At 39.7% G+C, this 23,025-nt stretch overlaps 1 protein-coding gene across 1 annotated transcript in view; it reads right to left on the bottom strand.

The window, feature by feature from the left end:
- TRIM66 (tripartite motif containing 66) overlaps positions 1-23,025 on the bottom strand; it is a 61,668-nt gene that overhangs the window by 964 nt on the left and 37,679 nt on the right. The window contains exons 10-17 of the mRNA XM_063317916.1: positions 15,408-15,677; positions 14,257-14,479; positions 11,834-11,894; positions 10,815-10,989; positions 4,641-4,927; positions 3,829-3,967; positions 2,325-2,399; positions 551-703 (exon numbers count right to left, since the gene is read on the bottom strand). Coding sequence (XP_063173986.1) covers positions 551-703; positions 2,325-2,399; positions 3,829-3,967; positions 4,641-4,927; positions 10,815-10,989; positions 11,834-11,894; positions 14,257-14,479; positions 15,408-15,677 — 1,383 coding nt within the window. The remainder of the gene's footprint in view (positions 1-550; positions 704-2,324; positions 2,400-3,828; positions 3,968-4,640; positions 4,928-10,814; positions 10,990-11,833; positions 11,895-14,256; positions 14,480-15,407; positions 15,678-23,025) is intronic.

A 23,025-nucleotide genomic window follows, 5' to 3' on the forward strand; every position in this document is an offset into this window, starting at 1 on the left:
GTTTCTGTTGCCAAACTCAATAGTCTGAAAGTTAGCAAACATCTAAAGGCAGAATAGTCTCCAATGCCCTAGAGTTGAATGGCAGGTTTTCCAGATGCATTACAACTGGAATAAAAAAACAGATGAGGGCAAGAGAAGATGACAACAAATTACAATTTGCTTCAGCCATGACAACCATAAAGTCTAAGACAATACATTAGATACTTGTCCCCTCATTTTTTGCACTTTGATTTTTTTTCTTTCAAAGCAGTGGGACCTGCAGATGGGCACATCATTCCAGCAAATAACACAGAATCAAACCACTCCTTTCTCCTTTACTTTCCCTAAAATTATTTTGAATTATACTTTTCAAAATTAAGATATTCAAGCCAGAATTACTACCAGTGTGTGTTCTATATGCATCTTTTCTTCTCTTACCTCCAGTCACCTCCGTATTTTCTTTATCTAGAATCTCATTTAAAAACTCATATAAAAATATTCACAGAAAAAAAAATAGCCATGACCTTCATGGGTATAAATGTGTGCTGTATTCTGGAATAATAGAACTTACATAGTTGAATGTTGCACAGTTCCAAAACATAAGGCGCACATCTGCCACCAGCTCATCTGAAGAGGAGTAATGCAGTTTGTCTTTTTTCTGAAGTTTTTTCCGAATGGTGGACAAGTCCATGGGCTTCTTGATGATCTGATAATAATGACGAGCCTGTAAAGAATCCCATTAGCATGATATTCGATAAAACCCATGATGCTGATAAATTGTTCAGAAAGCAAATATTTCCTTCATCTTTCATACAAGGCAATAAGTACCAGGACTGCAAATAAAATTTAATAAAAACCCCTGAGTTTCTCTGATCCCTATAGGATCCCATTACTTATGTATATGTTATAGTGAGATTCCACCTTTGATGAGGAGCTCAAGGTGGTGTCTTGTTTTGAAACTAATTCGTATTGTGAGAGAAGGGTAAAATTATTAAATACATGACTCCAGAGTCTAATTCAATGACCCTAACCCTAATTCAATGAATTTTAATTCAAGGTATACACAATTTCAATGGAATAAAGTTCAGTTTAACTTTGTCCTGGCCATGCTTCCTACTTTTAAGGAGAGTGGCCACGCTTAATCTAAAGGACCCAGAAGAACTAGTAAGTTTATGCTTTTGACAACATTAAACATGTAAAGTTTCAGCTGTATATTTATTTTTTATTTTCTATCCCGCCTTTACTATTTTTATAAATAACTCAAGGCAGTGAACATACCTAATACTCCTTCCTCCTCCTATTTTCCCCACAACAACCACCCTGGGAGGTGAGTTGGGCTGAGGGAGAGCAACTGGCCCAAGGCCACCCAGCTGGCTTTCAGGCCTAAGGCGGGACTAGAACTCACAGTCTCCTGGTTCCTAGCCTGTTGCCTTAACCACTAGACCAAATATTTTTTAAATATTAATTTTTTAAAACATTCCCTCTGCACCTCTTTAAGAAAGATAGCAGGGATGAGAAAAAGAATAGCAACCTCAAAACTCTTCAGCAAAGAGCTAACAGAGACATTGTGCTGAACCAATGTAAAGAATGTCTTATGCCAACTAAGGGATAAAAACTTTCAAAAACTATTTCAAAACTATTATTATCAGATATTTCAAAGTATAGAATGAAGAGCCTACCACCCTTGCTATGACCACTTGCTTTTTCTGGGCTGGCAGATTGGTTGGCATGGCTCATTAGCAAGATTAGCCTTTGCTGTGAATGATCGATCATGTGCTGCTTGTGCAACAATTACAAAAAAGTGAAAAGTATGCATGGTCCTTATTACTTATTTAATATATTATAGTAAAGAAATTGAATTATACCCAATTGTCTAACATAGCAATTCTTTTTCCTTTCAAAAGAGCCTGCCTTAAATAAATTCTAGCATAAACAATAAAGCGATTATTCCCCAGGTAGGCAGAATTTATAGAGGTCATCAAATTTACTGTCCCACTACTGTACTCATGTCAATATTGAAGAGCATGTTGTACCACCTTCCCCTCCAGCTTCGTCCATACAGTATATGAAAAGAAAGCTGCAACAGGATTTGGAAGTCCATTGACTTCACATTTTTCTGCATATATATATATTTACAAATCTACTGACTCAACTACAAAATTAGATCAATTTCTACCATAATTGGCAGTTTTGTTGAAATAGTTCTGCTCATTTAATTGATAAAAGCATTTTCACTGTAGAAGGCAAGGCAAAGGCAAGAAAGGCTGCACACTGGGGGAAAAAAGGAAATAATGGATTGATAAAGTCATACTGCCCAAAGAAGTTATTCCATTCTGTGTACTTACCAGGGGGCTGACTGGTTCATGGAATGGAAGGCTCAAGCTATTGCAGAACAGTGAAAGCACCAGTTTTTCACACTTCTATAAAATATAAATCTACAATTATCTTATGTATATAACATGGCTGTGTAAACATCTGTATTGTGTTCGGCTTCAGTCAGAGTTTTTACATTGATATTTCTATTTCTTAATATTCCCATACCGTAATTCTAAATCAGGTTGATCTACATGCAGCTGAAAACAAACTCTTGGCTAGCTTCCACTGTTTAACTTATATTGTAACTCCCAACTTTCATTACTACAGATACATGTATATATTTACATTAAACTCTTACTCTAAGTTTACAACATAGGTAAAGGTAAAGGTTTCCCTTGACATTAAGTCCAGTCGTGTTTGGCTCTAGGGGGCGGTGCTCATCTCCGTTTCAAAGCCGAAGAGCCGGCATTTGTCTGTAGACACTTCCGTGGTCATGTGGCCGGCATGATTAAATGGAACACTGTTACCTGCCCGCCGAAGCGGTACCTATTAATCTACTCACATTTGCATGTTTTCGAACTGCTAGGTTGGCAGGAAGTTTACAACATAGCTTTCATTAATTCTATTGTCCATTATTATTTCTAATAATCAATCCAGATACCATAATTTCGTTTTTTTTCTATTTCACACAAAAAGTCCAAAATGGGTTTCCAGGTAGCATTAGTCAGTGTCTCTTCTCTAATCAAAACTGTCAGTTTCGCCATCTCAGCCAACTCCATCAACTTTACCATCCATTCTTCCTTTTTGGGTAATATCAAATCTTTCCACCTTTAGGCATATAAAAGCCTTGCTGTTGTTACCGTATATAAAAACAAAATTCCATGGGTTCTTTTTAACTGTTTGCCCATGTTTCACCTCTATTGTTTAGACATAATATCTATAGTACAATTCAGCACAATACAGTAATACAGTTAGATTACTGTAACACATTCTACATGGGATGGCCCTGATCCTGTTAGCCTTTTGCAAGGTGCTGGAGACCTGGTTGTTTCTCCAGGTATTCAGCCCAGGAGGTTAGGCAAGCTCTGCACTGTTGGTGCACTTCTTTGTGATTGGGGTTATTGCTTAAATCTTGGGCACTATGGATTATATGTTGTGGTTTGCGTTTTAATCTTTGTACACCATCCGGAACCACTGTTCTGAGATAGGCAGCTATATATGTCATTTAAATAAATAAATACATTCCCAGTTAAAGATTAGTACATGATAAAAGCAACATGTACATATTTTCCTTATTCCCATTTCATTTCACAAGAGAGAGGGAAGTCAACATAATTTAAAAACTGTTTAACTAATCTAGGTAAAATTCAGTCCAAGTCCTACTGTAAGTCACATCTTAGACCTTGGTTCTGCCCAGTTCTTAAAAAAACTCTTTCAATGTTGTTTTCTGGGACATGTAAACTTACCGAATAGGCAATGCACATTATTGGCAAAGAAGACAGATTTATCATTAATATTGCTACCTGAATTTACCTTTTGGTCATATTCATCAAGGCCATAAACTGGTCTTGCTCGCATGAGTGCATTACTGTAGTCAAATCGTGTGTTCTCGCAGTCATAGACTACCTCCGATTTTTCCACATTGAGACAAAGTGTGCACACCCATTCACCTCTGCAGCACAAAAAGAACATGCATCGTTGAGTCATCATGTAGATCAAGAAATTAAAGTGCAAGGGATAATCTAACAGAATGTTGGTTAAGACATTGTCTAAGAAATTCTTGATTTTTTAAAATCTGAAATGCTAAATTAGGGAAGAATTTTCATTTACTCATTGCCTCTGGCAGAAAAATCCCATTGCAGTTGATACTGCAGAAATCTATATAGACTATACATTCTTTGGGAATTAACAAGTTTAATAACATAAGACAGGGCAGAGACAAAAATGGAATTCACAAACATCAGGAGCAAAGAACAAAAGCTATGATGTTTTTCAAACATACTTCATGTTTGTAGAAAGTTAGATTGTAATAATATGAAAAAATACTCAGACATACACAAAAGTCTTTTTGATGTTTGTCCAACTAGTTATCTTCAATGTTTGCCTTGCTTCTCCTCACAAGCAAAATTTCCATTGGAAACTTTCACTCTGTAACAGGTTTTTATATAATCCAAGCTTAACTTTTATTAAGTTCTTGTTTATTCAAGATTCCAAAACAAACAGAATTATAAGGAAAGAAGCACTGAAAGTAACACATCAGTCTGAGGACAGAGGTTCTATACTAGCCCACTTGCAAAGATTTAGCCCTGAAAGAGAACAGATACTCCTATTTCTGGTATACTCACACAGGAAAGCTAAGCAATGCAGGAACATGGCATGAGAGATGAAACACCTTTGGGCAGTAATCACAACACAAAAGTTCTCCTCCATTCAGACAAACAGCACAAAAGTCTTCATTCTCAATGGGGTGTTCTTCCTGAGGAAGCCCAGACTTTTTCATGCTATTACTGAGCCTGTGATCTCCTGAAGGAAGTAACACCTGTTCAGTCAGTTGGCTTGTGAGGATCCTACTTTTCTCCAGGTTTCCTCCAGGTTTAGGAGTTACTCTTTCAGAGGAATGTCCTTGATTGACCTGGGATGTAAAGTGAAAACTTTGTCACAAAAAGTGCTTGGTATACTGCAGAAGCTTAAATGTAGTACATACGTGTCTATGAGAAAGCAGCTTTCCTATAGCAAATATATTAAGTTTCTTTTGAAGACTGGATATTGGGGAGTTCTCCTGAGATTTCAACTATATTATCTAATCTCCAGTTAACATTCATTATATAATTCATTGATTTTTCCCAGATCTAACCAACATAGTCACCAGCTAATTATGAAGCTGAAATGTTTGCACCTGAATGGAAGTACACCTAATAAGACATACATATAAACACTTCCTTGTAACCAAACTGTCCTGTTCATGAAAAAATGTTCCTTCCATTTGAGGAGGGAAGAAAGATTCAATGAAGGCTCCCTAATAGATGAAAGGGGGAGGGGGGAGAACTGCATTATCTGCCCATTTGTTCCTTCTCTCTGCAGCCTCCAGCACTGCTTTGCATGCTGATCTAAAGAGGCCTCCATCTAAAGAGGCAATGGGGGGGGACAATAAGCAGGCGCAGAAGGGAGAGGAAACAGGCGCATACCCATAGGTTGATCCAAGTTTCAAACTTCACTCTGGGCAATAACAGCTACAACCCACTGATGCTACTGTGTTGTTGTTTATTCGTTTAGTCGCTTCCGACTCTTCGTGACTTCATGGACCAGCCCACGCCAGAGCTTCCTGTCGGTCGTCAACACCCCCAGCTCCCCCAGGGACGAGTCCGTCACCTCTAGAATATCATCCATCCACCTTGCCCTAGGTCAGCCCCTCTTCCTTTTGCCCTCCACTCTCCCTAGCATCAGCATCTTCTCCAGGGTGTCCTGTCTTCTCATTATGTGGCCGAAGTACTTCAGTTTTGCCTTTAATATCATTCCCTCAAGTGAGCAGTGGAGGGAGGATCCTGGAGGTTGGACTGGTTTGATCTTCTTGCAGTCCAAGGCACTCTCAGAATTTTCCTCCAACACCACAGTTCAAAAGCATCGATCTTCCTTCTCTCAGCCTTTCTTATGGTCCAGCTCTCGCAGCCATATGTTACTACGGGGAACACAATTGCTTTAACTATGCGGACCTTTGTTGTCAGTGTGATGTCTCTGCTCTTGACTATTTTATCGAGATTTGTCATTGCTCTTCTCCCAAGGATTAAGCGTCTTCTGATTTCCTGACTGCAGTCAGCATCTGCAGTAATCTTCGCACCTAGAAATTCAAAGTCTTTCATTGCTTCTACATTTTCTCCCTCTATTTGCCAGTTATCAATCAGGCTGGTTGCCATAATCTTGTTTTTTTTGAGGTTTAGCTGCAAGCCAGCTTTTGCACTTTCTTCTTTCACCTTCATCATAAGGCTCCTCAGTTCCTCTTCGCTTTCAGCCATCAAAGTGGTATCATCTGCATATCTGAGACTGTTAATCTTTCTTCCAGCAATTTTAACTCCAGCCTTGGATTCCTCAAGCCCAGCATGTCGCATGATGTGTTCTGCGTACAAGTTGAATAGGTAGGGTGAGAGTATACAACCCTGCCATACTCCTTTCCCAATCTTAAACCAGTCCGATGTTCCGTGGTCTGTTCTTACTGTTGCTACTTGGTCGTTATACAGATTCTTCAGGAGGCATACAAGATGACTTGGTATCCCCATACCACTAAGATCTTGCCACAATTTGTTATGATCCACACAGTCAAAGGCTTTAGAATAGTCAATCAAACAGAAATAGATGTTTTTCTGAAACTCCCTGGCTTTTTCCATTATCCAGCGGATATTGGCAATTTAGTCCCTAGTTCCTCTGCCTTTTCTAAACCCAGCTTGTACATCTGGCAATTCTCGCTCCATGAACTGCTGAAGTCTACCTTGCAGGATCTTGAGCATTACCTTACTGGCATGTGAAATGAGTGCCACTGTTCGATAGTTTGAACATTCTTTAGTATTTCCCTTTTTTGGTATGGGGATATAAGTTGATTTTTTCCAGTCTGATGGCCATTCTTGTGTTTTCCAAATTTGCTGGCATATAGCATGCATTACCTTGACAGCAGCATCTTGCAAGATTTTGAACAGTTCAGCTGGGATGCCGTCATCTCCTGCTGCCTTGTTATTAGCAATGCTTCTTAAGGCCCATTCAACCTCACTCTTCAGGATCTCTGGCTCTAGCTCACTGACCACACCATCAAAGCTATCCCCAATATTGTTATCCTTCCTATACAGGTCTTCTGTATATTCTTGCCACCTTTTCTTGATCTCTTCTTCTTCTGTTAGGTCCTTGCCATCTTTGTTTTTGATCATACCCATTTTGGCCTGGAATTTACCTCCGATGGTTCTAATTTTCTGGAAGAGGTCTCTTGTCCTTCCTATTCCATTGTCTTCTTCCACTTCCACACATTACTTGTTTAAAAATAATTCCTTATCTCTTCTGGCTAAACTCTGGAATTGTGCATTTAATTGGGCATATCTCCCCCTATCACTGTTGCCTTTTGCTTTCCTTCTTTCTTGGGCTACTTCTAGTGTCTCAGCAGACAGCCATTTTGCCTTCTTGGTTTTCTCTTTCTTTGGGATGTATTTTGTTGCTGCCTCCTGAACAATGCTCCCAACTTCTGTCCAGAGTTCTTCCGGGACCCTATCTACTAAGTCCAGTCCCTTAAATCTATTCTTCACCTCCACTGCATATTCCTTAGGAATATTAGTGAGCTCATATCTAGCTGATCTGTGGGTCTTCCCTAATCTCTTTAGTCTGATCCTAAATTGTGCAAGAAGAAGTTCGTGATCTGAACTACAGTCAGCTCCAGGCCTTGTTTTTACCGACTGTACAGATGTCCGCCACCTTTGGCTGCAAAGAATGTAGTCAATCTGATTTCGGTGTTGTCCATCTGGTGAAGTCCATGTATAAAGCCGTCTCTTAGGTTGTTGGAAGAGAGTGTTTGTTATGCAGAGTGAGTTGTCTTGGCAAAATTCTATCAGCCTATGCCCTGCTTCGTTTTGTTCTCCCAGGCCATGCTTACCTGTAATTCCAGGTGTCATTTGACTGCCCACCTTAGCATTCCAGTCTCCTGTGATGAAAATAACATCTCTTTTAGGCGTGTTGTCCAGTAGGTGCTGCAGATCCTCATAGAACTGCTCTACTTCAGCTTCTTCAGCATCTGTGGTTGGGGCGTATATTTGGATCACTGTGATGTTAGATGGCTTGCCCTGAATTCGAATTGAGATCATTCTATCGTTTTTTGGATTGTATCCAAGCACTGCTTTAGCCACTTTACTATTAATTATGAAGGCTACTCCATTTCTTCTGTGGTCCTCTTGTCCACAGTAGTAGATCTGGTGGTCATTTGATGCGAAGTGGGCCATTCCAGTCCATTTCAGTTCACTGATGCCCAGAATGTCTATCTTTAATCTTGACATCTCACCAATAACCACATCCAATTTGCCCTGGCTCATAGATCTTACATTCCAGGTTCCAATGGTGTGTTGATCCTTAGAACATCGGATTCGCCATTCACCACCAGCACCGTCGGCCGCTAGCCGTCCTTTTGGCTTTGAGTTAGCTGCGTCATCATGTCTGGGGCTAGTTGAACTCATCCTCTGTTCCTCCCCAGTAGCATTTTGACCATCTTCCGACCTGGGGGTCTCATCTTCCGATGGTATACCGACATATCTCTGGTTGTACTGATCCATTTAATTTTCACGGCAAGAATACTGGGGTGGGTTGCCATTACCTTCCCCAGGGATCGCATTTAGTCTGACCTCTCTGTCATGACCTTCCCATCTTGGGTGGCCCTTCACGGTTAGCTCATGGCATCATTGAGGTGCTCAAGCTCCAGCACCACGACAAGGTAACGATCCTTTGCTGAAGATGCTACTGTATTTTCTTTTAATTATGACTCTTGTAGCCACTGAGGCTCTAAAGCTTTATTTTATGGCAAGATTTTCCATGTTTCTAAATAGGATAGTAGCCGACAGCTTTACTTGTTAAACTGCATATTCTCACTCATAAAAAAACCCCAAATCCTTCAAATATCACTAGCATCTAGAAACTGAATTTTTGGTAATAGAAATCACATGTAATCCATCAATTTAAAGTGAGATGATTGATCAGTTTTGAATTGGTTGGTCATGTAAGATCTAAGGAATTTTCTTGGCAAGTACTAAATTCCTAGTTACCAACTCTTTCCTCCCAACTGTTCAGAATTGTTTATGATGAGGAGTGATATATAAATATCTTTAATTTATAAACAATACATTTAAAAACAAACTTCCAGTGAGTTAGCTGGATGGATATCTAATCTCTGTAGCAGTGAATTCAATATTAGGCCAGAAGAGTATAATTTCTCCATATATCACATTGTTTTGAAAAGCACTTAATTTAGGCTAAATTGTATGATAAGTGAATATCTTTAGTATTTGTCTTTACAAAAATACACTTTCTAGAATTTCTAGGTCATAGAAAGCATAGGCAGTTCAAAGATTAACTGTGTTTGTCAGGGACCAATTGACTTCACAGAGACACTACAGGTAGTCCTCCCTTACTGATGGTAATTGCTCCTGTCGGCTTCCCCATTGACTTTGCTTGTTGGAAGCCAGCAAAGAAGGTCACAAATGGCAATTATGTGACTGTGGGACACTGCAGCATCATAATTGCAAGCCAGTTGCCAAGTGCCCAAATCGCAATCACGTAACTGCAGAGACGCTGCAATGGCCACAACTACAAGGACCCATCATAAGTCCCCCTCGTTCAGCGCGGTAGTAACTTTGAATGGTCGCTGAATGAGTGGATGTTAAGCAAGGACTATTTGTATTACTTTTGAAATATAAGCACAACAAACTGAGATGCATATATAATTGTTCACCACTTCCCAGAATTCCTGCAAGCAAAGCCATTGCTTTACATGATCCTCAAGAATGATATTACTTAAAATAGAATAAAATTGAAGCTGTAAGAGATAGAAAGGCATGGAGAGCATTGATCCACAAAGTGACTGAGAGTCAGACACAACTGAACAGATAGACCACACCAGAATAAAATCTATAAATTAATGTATATTAATTTTATTTCTTCCATGGCATAGCAGGCACAGCTTCTTAAAGAAAATAGCAGATCAGTGGATGGGGATATAATAAACCGCCCAGAGTCCCTCTCTTGCGGGAGATGGGCGGTAATTAAATTTGAATAATAAATGAAATAAAATAAAATAAAATAAAATAAGTAAATACAATAATGTTCAGGTTCTACAAGTCTTCAGAGTCACCAGCCACTTAACTGTGCTTGGCAACTGGCTCACAATTATGACGCTGCAGTGTCCCACAGTCACATGATTGCCATTTGTGACCTTCTTTGCTGGCTTCCAACAAGCAAAGTCATTGTGTGCCATATGCTCCAGCACAGTGCGCATGCAGAAAATTAATAGTCATATATTTCACTTCCACAAGGCAATCCTTGACACAAATGCAATTAAGACTTTCAACATTTGGTACACAAAGATTGGAAACTCATTACTTTCTTATGTAGTATGCTACTGTATACTGCTTCCATTTGTCAGCACCTACCCTTCCAAAAACATCACAGCTTCTAATGGAAGACTTCCAGGTTTAGACCTACATGCAGCATTTGTTTTTTAACATTTCCCCCCTGTTTGGATATTCATTCTGATATTTGGGGGTATATATTTAGGTCAGAAAAATGGCTTGCTGGAAAAGGGTACCCTCATGCCCAATTTTAATGTCACTTCTTAAGCATTAAAACTTTGAAGGCTCTGATTATGAACCTTAGCTGTCCCTATACTTTGGCCCCAAGTATATCACTGTAGTCAATTCACTGATCATGGTCATCAGTGAATGTTACTATATGCATCTGAATAGAATGGAAGAAACAATCAGCAGTTAGGGCAGATGAACTGGATTTACCTTAATAGCCATGCTTGAAGACTGAGTACCACATTCAATAATCAGCAGAAACGTTCCATCATGTGTACTCTTCTGTGGCTGCAATTTAAATATTGGAAGCTCTCCAGATTCTGATGTGCATATTTTCAATCGTTCCAATCGCACATAAGGGATTTTCATTTCTTTGGCACAAACTCTAAAATGTGTTAAATAGTGGATCAACTTTATCAGTCCTGTGGATCATGCCTCAATGTTATCTTTACCATTGTCATACAATTTGGCAAATATTTTAAAATGGACGGATGGATGGATGGATGGATGGATAGACAGATATCCTTTAAATCAGTAATGATATTTTAAAAATTAAAAAATTAAAAAAATTAAAATGTTTTAAAATTGCTTTTATTAATTAATCTGACATTTCCAGAATGTAATTTTTACTTTATACTTTAGAATCAATAGATTCTCATATACAAGAGTAGACTGCACATTTCCACAAATAATTTCTATACTGACTCCTTATATGTTGGTAATTTTGGGATGATGTCTATGAATACTTAAGCCTTTTAGAAAAAAAGACTATAAATGTATTAGATATTATGATTTCTTATGATGCATATAAAGGAAATAACTGATTTGAGAGGACATATAAAATTGTTTCAAAATCAAGTAAACTAGAGTGAAAATTGATATTGTGTAATTATAGTATCGTATTATAATTTCTGCAGGAATATACAGTATAATTCCTTTAAATCTGATGTATCAAAACATCTATGCCACTCCTATCTTATAAGGTATGGAACTACTTTAGCATAATAGCTAGATATTTTAGTATTCACATCTGCAGTTTTACAGAACACTGTGTATTTTGGATTAATTTTTTTTAATAACAGTTAGCAAAAAATTTGTTCCAGATATTTCTCTCACCTGGAATTGCTTCATTCTATCTGGATTATTTCCATTATCTCATTAGTCCCAATTTACATACTTTCTAAGTGGAAAAAAATTATTCATTTCTTGAAATGAGCCTTATAGATTACCTGTTGCTCTGACTACTTTTAATTTCCTTTTCAAAATGTTCTTCTTCACAGTTAGGACAATCTACAAGAAATAAAATGAATAAAATAACACAAAGCTACCTTGGTTAAAGGGGAGAGGATTTTTTTAGCGTTCATGATACAGACCTACAGTAAATTTCTCACAGAAATACTGTAATTTCAATCAAAATTACCAAATTTGCCCCAATGGAATCCATTGCAACATGAACAGGTACATTTCACAGAATCTCCTACTGTTGTCTCAAAATATTTCTTAATTCAAAAGTTGTGGACAAGGAATTTACTTTATAGAGAAAGTTGCACACAGGGCAAAGAAGGCTACATTGTGAAAGAGGTATGCAAATACAGTAACATGAGTATCAGAGGGAATTGTAATTCTGGATTTTTAAAATATGCCATATTTATTTGATTTAGACTGATATGCACATCCTTAATTCATTCCTTCATACTGCATAGTACATTAACAGATAAATCCTTTAGGAAGAGAAAATTCATGGCAGAACAACTTCCAAAGCTCTGCTGAATTTATGTTGGTAAAACATAAAGCAGGAAGGTGACCTTTTGCCTTAAAAATTTGTTTTCTTTTGATACCTACAACAGCTCCAGGCATAGCTTTCTCCAATTACAGGAAGACAGCTGAGAAATAAGGGGCTTTGTATCCAGCAGATGCATACTCTGCTGTAATCTGTCACTCATTTGATCTTTTTAGTCCCTAACAGAGTTGGAGCAACTATACTGGTAAAGTTCATCCCTGGATGTCAAGAGGAGTTACTTGAAATTCTCTTTCCTGTCCGTATGCAAACTTACATATCCATTCGTAGCAAAACCTACAGTATCTATGATTCTTGAGACATCTTCTTAGGGATCATAGGATTGTATCCTAATATACTGGGGAGCAGGGTTGGAAGAAAATATTCTTTAACTCTATTAATATAGAGATAGGTTTGTTTTTCTTTAAACTTCTGATTTAGTTTTGTGTTTTCTTGGGAGGAGGCATTGCTAATCTTATTTATAATACTGTTAAGTGTCAATATGCTGACCTCAGAGAATAAATGCTTTTTACAAAAATCTTTATTAACAAAGCAACATACAAAAATTAGAGATACATTTAACATATAACATATCTAAAAATAGGCTGATCTATTCACAAAGTTTCCCTGTTTCTGACCTGACACAAGTCTAAAATCTTATCAACTCTCAATTATGAATCTTAAATTCATAAAGTTATTATCTGAGAGCACAAGTCCTCCACTGGCAACGTTAATGGCTGGAGGGAGCTAGGAGCTTGGTGGTTTTCCATCGGCCTTTGCTGTCAGCAAGGAGCACTGCTGGGGTGGGATCCAACCATGGCGAAGGCCTTTACTGCATTCAAGCAGGCGGAAATCTGCTGGTAGTTCTCCTTCCGGCAGTAGTCAGCAGGAAGCCACAAAATGGGTGTTCTGGGGTGGGGGCATGGAAGAGTCAGTTTTAGATCTACTGGATCCAAAGCCATTCTATTCCCTCAAATGGACCTAATCCGGTCCTGTCAGCTACACCAACCCTGGAGTTGCCATAGATAATATCCCCTCCCTATTATTGTAAATGAGAAAGGAGAATATTATAAATTCAAAGATCCACCGGGGAAAAAACCTAAAGAAGACAATTTGTTCTGGCTCACACAAGGCAGCAGAACTTGAAATGTAGCAGAATTCAATAGCAGTTGCATTCTGAAAGAATTGTGATACAGAACTGTTGTCAATGGTAGCCTCATATAGACAATATACAGTATACAGACTAATCTGGATATTACTAGAACATGAATGACAGTTGGCAGATCTGTTGAAAATTATCCTGTGATAATTACATTGCTTTTACATTCCATAAACTGGCCTTGCAGTACCAGTTTATCATGATGTATAAAATATATAAAGCAGGATGATCAAGTGACGGTGATGGTATCTGGATGCTTCCAAAATGTCATTCTTGAAGAGCCAAATTTGCTGCTACCTTTTCTACCTTGATGCATAATAGTCAAACTTTTCTCTACTCCTCCTCTTTGAGCAGTAACACAATATTACTGATAGCATTTAAAAGTGTTCTATATCATCTTTATTATGTTATCAGAGCTCATTAATAGACCTCTAATATAACATTTCTCTAATATATAATATTAAATCAAGCCTTGACAAATATTTCATTTTTATGTATCCTATTATTAGTCACGAAGTTGTTCCATGTTTACTAAAGGCCAGTATAGTGGACATTAGTAAAAAGCATGGGATAGTTACAGAAATCATAATTAAATTTGTGGTTTCCCAAACAAAACATGTACTTTCAGCAGCAAATCCTGAAATAATTATGCTATGCAATGAATGTATGATATCTGATTTTAAACATCCAGGAAAGATAAAGAAAAAAAATGGTACCTTCAGTGTGTCCTGGTTTGGGATTAACAGACTGCATGAAGGTTGTGTTGCTGATAAGTAAGGGAGGGGAGGTACATGGCTGAGTTTTCTTCACTGAAAGATTAATAGGCTCTTCCAGAATATTTTGTAAAGGAAGAGCCATTTCATTAATGTCTTTTGATTCCACAGTGACAGTATTGCTCCCAAGGGGATAACTCACATGGCCAAACTCTTCATTTTCCAGCTTGCAATTGAAGGGGAAAAAAGTGAAATTTACAAAATGTTTTATACATCAACAAAATAATCAATAGAAAAGCAGAATGATTTTACTCTGACTCAGGATGCTTCATTTTGAGGGGCACACATAGCATAAATTCAAAGAGTTTAAAATTTTTGAACCACAGATCTACAAACAATTTTTCAAAACTTTCTCACACATAACTTCAACACAGACTTGGACATAGCATGGAGAAGCTCCTATTCAATACAATACAATACAATTCACCCAAGGCCCCTTTGGGCATGTCTATGGATAGATTCCTTGGATCCTTGCAGAAATTCTGCAAGACAGACTGTAATATATACACATGAATCTGCTGCACCAAAATTAAAGATTAGCCCTTTAGATGTATAGTAGATGTGGCCTGGAGGCAGCATCTATCCAAGCCTGCCTTGACTCAAAAAGCTAAGCCTGGTTAGTATTTTGATGGGGGTCTCCAGGAAATATCAGGTCTATAGGCTCTCCTATGTGGCAGTGGCAAACCACTTCCATAATGCTGCCAAGAAAACTACTTGACATGTTCATGAAATAAACCCAGAGTTGAATTTGTCTTGAAGGAGACTTTAACTTTTTGCCGTAAGTACAGAAAAGGCCTAGGTGAATTCCAGGGTGATCTCTAAATCAAGAAATGAGAACCCTTGACAGGAATTTGACTTGCACACAAGCTCTTGAAATTAATTGGGCTTGTACAAAAGCAAGATAGATTCTGTACTGAATTTCCAGAAGAATCTAAATGAGATCCGCAAAAGAATACTGCCACAATTTTGCCAGGATCCAATAATCTCAGCAGAGATTTTCCTGGTGTGTGGTGGCTTATGAAATTAATTAGAATGATCATTCTTGTGATCTTTTTTCCTGCTGAATGATTATCTGGTGGATCAACTGTTCTTACCTTGCAAACTGTGTTTACCAAAGGCATGCCACCAATCGCTAAGTGTTCAATATTTTCAGAGCTCAAGGTACTTGTTCTATCCAAAGCCAGGCTGTAACTAGGTACAGATTCTGGCAGCACATCAGAGGCATGTGGTACATTTTGGGACAGGCCAGATGTTGCACTGCAGATTTCTTTTGCCTGTAGATCAGCTGGTTTGGATGTCCTTGTTGAAGACAAATCAACTTCTAAAATGTTTGGAAAACCCACTATGTTCATTGAAGCTGACCGCTGAAATAGAAGACCATAGGTAGCTCAATATTCATGGTAATACAAATTCTTTGGCTAGGAAGGTTCTCGTAGCTTGATTGTAATATCACAATATTTAATTGTTTTATCTTGTTGAACACCATTCTGAATGTTTATCATAACAGTGGCTTAACAATGGTCTATTTTAAATGTTTGAATCCACTGAAAGGTACCCCAATTATCAGTCACTGTATCTGTGTTTCTTAAAATGCATTCATTTCTAAAAACCATAGATGGACAATGTCCTAATAGAAAAGGTGTTCTGTCATCTCATTTAAAGAGTTGGGAATGTTTCTTTTGAAATTATACATTCTTAAAACATCCAGATATTGAATTTAAAACCAAAATAAATGGCTTTTCATGATAACTATGTTAATAAGGCATGCAAATACATAATATTCAAGCAAATTTCACAAAATTAACTGTGATTTTTAATGGAGTTGCATTCTGATTTACTATAGTACAGACGGAAAGAAGAGGGTTTTTTTCCTGTTGTTATATAAAAAATGTTACTTTTCCCATGATATGTAATGATCTGTAACATGAAGCTATTTATTTGTTTTAAAATATTTGTATATTGTTTCCTATCTTAAAAAATCTCAAAGCCATTAACAATAAAAATTGCAATATGTCTTAAGCATCTGATCTAGTTATATGTATTTGATTTTTAGTACAGAAGCTTTTTCTCTCAGTCACAAATATTCTACTAAAGTCACAATTTCCAAAGTCTTGCCAGATGAAAGACATTTTTTTCCTGAAGTTCCCTGCTTTGTTTTGTGTTCCTCCTACTCTGCAACTGATGCCTGTGGGAAGGAACTGATGGTGTGATGATGGGTCCAAACCTAGGATATTTTGAGACAATAGATCTAGCTCCTTGGGAAAATTAAAGGACTATGTAATACACAATACGAAACATGAAAAAATGGTTTGCAAATATTGTGTGCATCTCAAAGTAGAAATTAAATGAATTAGGGAATAAATAAACTGTAGCTATGGACATTCCATTCTGGACATTCACCCCAAACATTATGTAAGCACCATGAATTTCTCATATGACATCTCAGAAATGACTATTCATTCAGCAGCCAGTGGGTGTACTTCTAAATCTAATGCAACATTACTTATGGGTGAAACAAAATGGGCAAACTAGTAAATAAGTAAATCTCACTTTAGATTTTTCTTAATTTTTCATTTTTTTCCAGTCTTAAACCAGCTGTTTTTTTCTGCATCAATTCACAATGTTTTTCTTTATAGAAAATTGTGCCTTGTCACAAGAAGAGTTCTCCCATTATCCTTCACATTTTTACATCTATTTTCTTTTCAGTTGCATATTGAAAACTTTTAGATTCCCTTCCCAGAACATAAGCTCATTGTCCTGGGTCTTATATAATTGGGGTTTGGTTGGTGCAGTGATAACTTTTCTTAATAATCTGTGTAAGATTATTTTCTTAATATTTTCAAAGGAATCATTTATACTAATATTCATGTTATAGTGTGCACTTTTCTCTATGTATTGTTCTACTAATGTTTTCATCAGAGAATTCCATTACAAAATGCAGAAGACTACGCATATGAAAGAGTTACAGTATTTTGGTCCACCTACTGGCTTGTGAAATGGAAATTAGATAAATCTGTATACTGTGGGTTCTGAAAAAAAAAATCTTCCCAACTGGAGATTCCATATTTCTGGAATCAAGACACTAGAGCTTCTGAGTGCCAGAGTCAGGATTTGAAATATCTCCAAATATTCCAAAAGTATGACACTATCATGTGATTGAGCCATTCCCTGACTGGTGTGATCCAGCTCTCCATTACTGAGTGAAGGTGCTAACCACCCATCCTTGATTGGTGCTAGCAAAAACTGTCCTCTCTTCCATGTCAATCCCTGTCCTGCCTCCTGCTTTGTGTCTGTTCTAAGTCACTGCCAAATGATACTGTTCTGACTTGAGAATGTCTCACTCATTATAGGCAAAATTACTGGTTTTCCCTTCTGACTTGCTACACCTTTCAGCATATAACCAGCCAGTGGGAAAAACAGGAATGAGGCAACTCTCACTTCAGGATTCTGCCCACTTTCTCTAGCTTGGGTTGGTTGACCCTCCTCCCACACCCCACTTGGGCATCTCCCAAGTTTAAATAACAAACGTATGGGAAGGCACCAAGGCAGAAATCGCTCCAGAAAAGGCAGGAAACTGTTGTATAACTAGAGTAGAAGAACTGAAACTGATTTGCTGATGAGCAACACCTTTCTTCCTTCAAGGAAGTGGGAGAGCAGGTATAGAAAATAGCAAATTCAAGGAAACTGGTAAGTAAGTATACCCCCAGTTCTTCCCCAAATGAAATAGTAGAGATATCCTGTGCTTTGTCTTGTTGGAAGACAGGAGAAAAGTTGGTGCCAAAAGCAGACAGGGGAGTCGTTATGGGGCTAGAACTAATTTGTGATTTAAAGTGCTAATAAGGCGAAGGCTGAGAGACAAATGGTTGAGGTGAATGCTAGCCAGTGTCCAGAAAAGAGGTATATCCTTGCCTCTGTACATTCCAAAGCCACAACTCTGATCACATCTATGCAAGGTATCTAGACGACAAACTATAACCGTGTTTTACACACTTTGAGGCTGTCCTTGGATGATGTTGGAAAGTGGGGAAATACTTCTTTGTTACTGGTACAGCTAATTATGACTTAAATCAGTCTCACTCATGGTCCAAAGATGAGATCAGGGCAACATCATGAGGATAAGTAAGGACATTGTTAGTGTTAAGGTAGTGTGACTAAGTGCAAGTATGGATAGGAACTTGGGAAAGACTCCTGGCATCTTTAGGCTTCAGAATACAGTGCTTTGCAGGATGGATCTGAAATTACTAATAACATTAAAGAATTTAAAATCTACTCAGAATATAAAATGCACTCAGTGAGACCAGGCTGGAAGACAAGGGTTCATTACAGGAAGCAGCAAGTGGTTATTCATTCTTCTGGAAAAGGAAACCGCAGACTGACAACAGGACTCACAGAGTAGGTTTTGCAATCAAAACTGCCCTGCTGAGGAACATCTCTACTCTACCCACTGGAATAAATGAACACATTAGGAAGTTCCGCTTTCCTCTCAGCAAGTCCTGGTATATCACCATTGTCAGTGCCTACGCATCAATTCTCACGAGTCCAGACATAGACAAGGAAGGTCTCTACAAGGACCTGGACCAGATGATTTGAACAACCCCTGCCAGCAACTCGTCATTCTGGGCGACATCAGCGCTAGGGTGGGGACAGACAGTGACAACTGGGATGGAGTCCTTGGGAGGCACAAGATGGGAAAGCTAAATAGGAAAGGCCTGCTGCTTCTGAGCAAATGAGCCGAGCACAACCTGTGCATCACTAACACAATGTTCAGACTTGCAAACAAGTACAAAACTACCTGGTGTCATGTTCACTGTTTCAACGTAGTTTATACATCGTAACGATTCACATGGCATGGCGCTGATGCACATTTCAGTTTGGGAGGGAGCTGCTGTGAAACCTTGTACCAAGCTCTGTATCTGAATTCATTACAATGGAATGTGTTTGGGTTAGTTCTCTGCTCAAGGACTTTTCCTGCAGACCATCAGAAACCGTTAGGAGCACCTGGGATTGTGAACTTGAGAAGATTCTACAGGGGGAGGGATCTCATTTGCACCGGGGGGGTTTAGTTTGAATTTGGCGTGCTTTCATCATTCTCAGCTTTCTCTGTGATCCTGCATACTATTCTTTAATAAATCAGATATCTTTGAATTCCTGCTCGTGAGTCTGATGGTGTTTTAGAATAAGCGACCATTACACCTGGATGCATTCCAATCCAAACATTGGCACCTACTTGACTAGGTCATAGTACGTCAGCACAACCTTAAGGATGTCACCATCACCCATGCCGTGCGAGGTTCTGAGTGCTGGACAGATCACAGGCTGGTCTGATCGGTCCTCAACCGACACATAGCCCCTTTACATTGTAAGCAAACAAGGACTGTCAGAAAGTCATTCAACATTGGCAAACTGCAAGACCCAGGCCAAGTCCAAAACTTCCAAGATGTACTTAATGAAAAGCTCTCCAGCAATTTACCACTTGTAGGAACCTGTTCTGAAAAGTGGACACAGTTTAAAGATGTCATCATGCTGACTGCAACAACTATACTTGGACTGAAACCCCAGGCACATCAAGACTGATTTGATGAAAACCACGAGACCATTTCAGCAGCCCTCCAGGCCAAGAACAAGGCCTGGGCAGACTGGCAGAATGATCCATCATCTGTCTCAAAGAAAGACAAGTTTAAGCACCTGCAGTCCAAAGTACAAATGGAATTGCAAGAAATGCAGGACGAGTGGTGGCAGAGAAAGTCTGAGCAGGTGGAATGCTATGCAGTCATGCATGCCACCAGAGAGTACTGCAGCTCCATAAAGTCAGTTTATGGTCCTTTTAAATCAGGATGCTCCCCCTTGCTGTCATCTGATAGGTCGAGCCTGATCAAAACCAGGAAGGCCTGAAAAACTGCTAGGCTGAATACTTTTCCAACCTACTCAATAGACTGTCCACAGTTGATCATGATGTCTTACAGCAGATTGCTCTGCTGCCAGTCTTGGATGCTCTAGACCTGCCTCCCCCTACTGATGAGATCAAGAAAGCGATCTCACAGATGAACTCAAATAAAGCAACAGGACAGGATGGCATTCCTGCTGAGATCTACAAAGCACTAGACCCAAACGCCTTACAGGCATTCCAAGACATCTTGGAAGACATTTGGTCCACAGTGGAGATGCCTGATGACTTCTGCAATGCCCTCATTGTGGGCTCTTCATAAAAATAAGGGAAGAAATCAGACTGTGGGAACTACCGGGGTATCTCACTGCTGTCCATCACAGGCAAGATCTTTGCCCACATTCTCCTGAACAGACTTGTCACTGTCTTGGAAAGGAACCTCCCAGAGGCACAGTGTGGCTTTCGGCCTGAATGGAGTACAGCAGATACAATATTTGCCATGAGGCAAGTCCAGGAGAAGTGCATCAAGCAGAACAAGCCTCTTTACTCTGTCTTCATTGATCTGACAAAGGCATTTGACACTGTAAACAGGGAGGCTCTTTGGATCATCCTGAGACATTATGGATGCCCAAGGAAATTCATTAAGTTGATTCAGCTACTCCACGACTGAACGACAGGACAGGTTCTTTACAACAGTGATACATTAGCTACATTTGCCATTTCCAATGGGTAAAACAGGGTTGTGTGCCAGGACCCCCAGTCCTGTTCAATCTGTCCTTCACTTGCATATTGTCACATGCTGTCCAAAGTCTAAAGGAGGGAGTTCACATTAGGTACCAATTGGACGTCTCTCTCTTTGAACTTCGCTGCTTGAATGCACGGACTAAGTGCCTCCATACAGTCATTCAAGAAACCCTCTTTGCTGTGACTGTGCACTCCTGGTGCACATAGACAGTGATCTACAGTTGATGCTGAACAAATTCTCAGACATTGCTATGCTCTATCAGCCTGTGCCAAATACCAACCCTGTAGAACCAAAAATCACTGTTGACGACACCCAGCTGACAAATGTAAACAGCTTCAAATATTTGGGAAGCATCATCTTGAGTAATGGATCTTTGGACAAAGAAACTGACTCCAGGATCAGCAAAGCCAGCCAGGCACTGGGGCAGCTGTTCAATCAATACAACATCCATATCGCTACAAAGCTGAAAGCTACAGAGCTGTGGTTATCCCTTCTCCTTTATGGATGTGAGTCCTGGATTCTTGTCCCGTTCTGACGAAGATTCGACACTGGAAACAATGGTTAAACGTTTTTTTTATTTACAGCAATATATATAGTAAAGATCACTTTAGACTGGTGGTTCGCAAGCACGTGGGTCAGGTGCAGTGCGGTCCTTCAACATGGCGAGGCCCAGAGGCACACAGACTGGTGCAGAACTGAGGCTCAGTGTGGCAATGGGGCTTGGCACAGGAAATCAGCCCATGTGGTGACAAGGTGAGGCCTGGAAGTGAATTCTGACACAGCAACAAGGCGAGACTTGGGAACGGAGTCCAGTGCAACAGCAAGGCAAGGCTTGGGGGCTGAGTCCGGCGCGGTGGCAAGGCAAGGCTTGGGAGCAGAGTCCAGTGTGGTAACAAGGTAAGACTCGGAAGTTAAGTCCGGCACTGTAGCATGACAAGGTGTGGAAGCGCCTTAGGGCACAGCAGCAAGGCAAGACATGGGAGCATGGTCCAGTGCAGCTATGAGGCAGGGAGAGGGAGTGCTACCAGCCGGGGAGTCAGGGTTAGGCTCAGGAGCATCAGCAGGCTTGGAGTCCAGGTGGGGCGCAGGAGAACAGCTAGGCACGAGGTCCAGGCAAGGCATGGAGGTGCAATCGGGTGTGGCAGGAAGACAAGGCCCAGGAGCATAGTCTGGCTTGGAGTTCAGGCAAAGCATGGTAGGACGATCTGGCTCATAGTCTTAATTCACTTCAGCAAGATGAGGCATCTGTTGGGTTACGTGAACGGTTGTGTCCGGCAACCTGCTCTGGTATCTGGCACTTTTTAACCCTTTGATTTTCCCACTGTTTGTGTGAGGGGACCAATCACATCTCTCACTGCTCCACTCACCTCTCTGACCTCCTTTCTTGCACACTGATAGGTGGCGGTGAATCCGCCCCCTGGCTTTCTCCAATCAGTGATTCTGAATCTTGCCGCCCAAAGCTCTGTGCTGACTCATCAACTTGTTCAAATTTCATGCCTTCCCAAATCTTTCCTGCCTCTTCAACAGTCAGTTCCCCCTCCTCCACCTCAGACTCAACCTCCATCCTCACAATTCTGTACCAAAGGCTGGAGAAATTTCACATGAGTGCTCTCTGCTCACGTGGCATTAATTGGCAAGACCATGTCTGCAACCTGGAGGTCTTGGATCACGCAGAGTCCGCCAGAATTGAGCCCCTGATTATCAAAGCCCAGTTGCAGTGGGTGGACACGTCATCAGAATGGATGACCACTGTATACCAGTTGCTGTGTCGTGTACTGGAGTCTGAGAAGAGACCTTGAGGTCAAACACACAAGCGCTGTGAAAAAAATCCTACACCACTGTGACATCCAGCCAAGGGAACTAGAAGCTGTGGCTGCTGACAGAACCCACTGGTTAGCCCTGTACTATGAAGCATCCACCAGCTTTGGAGATAGGTGCCACCAAAAACTTACAGAAAACCATGAGTGGCAACACAGAATAACACCAACAGTTATTACAACAATGGACTTCCAGTATCCCCATTGTGCTAGACTCTGCACTTCCAGACTGGGACTGCAGAGCCACCTCCGTGTCCACAGATGAA

Source organism: Candoia aspera, chromosome 1 (assembly GCF_035149785.1).
Source record: "Candoia aspera isolate rCanAsp1 chromosome 1, rCanAsp1.hap2, whole genome shotgun sequence".
Taxonomy (NCBI): Eukaryota; Metazoa; Chordata; class Lepidosauria; order Squamata; family Boidae; genus Candoia; species Candoia aspera.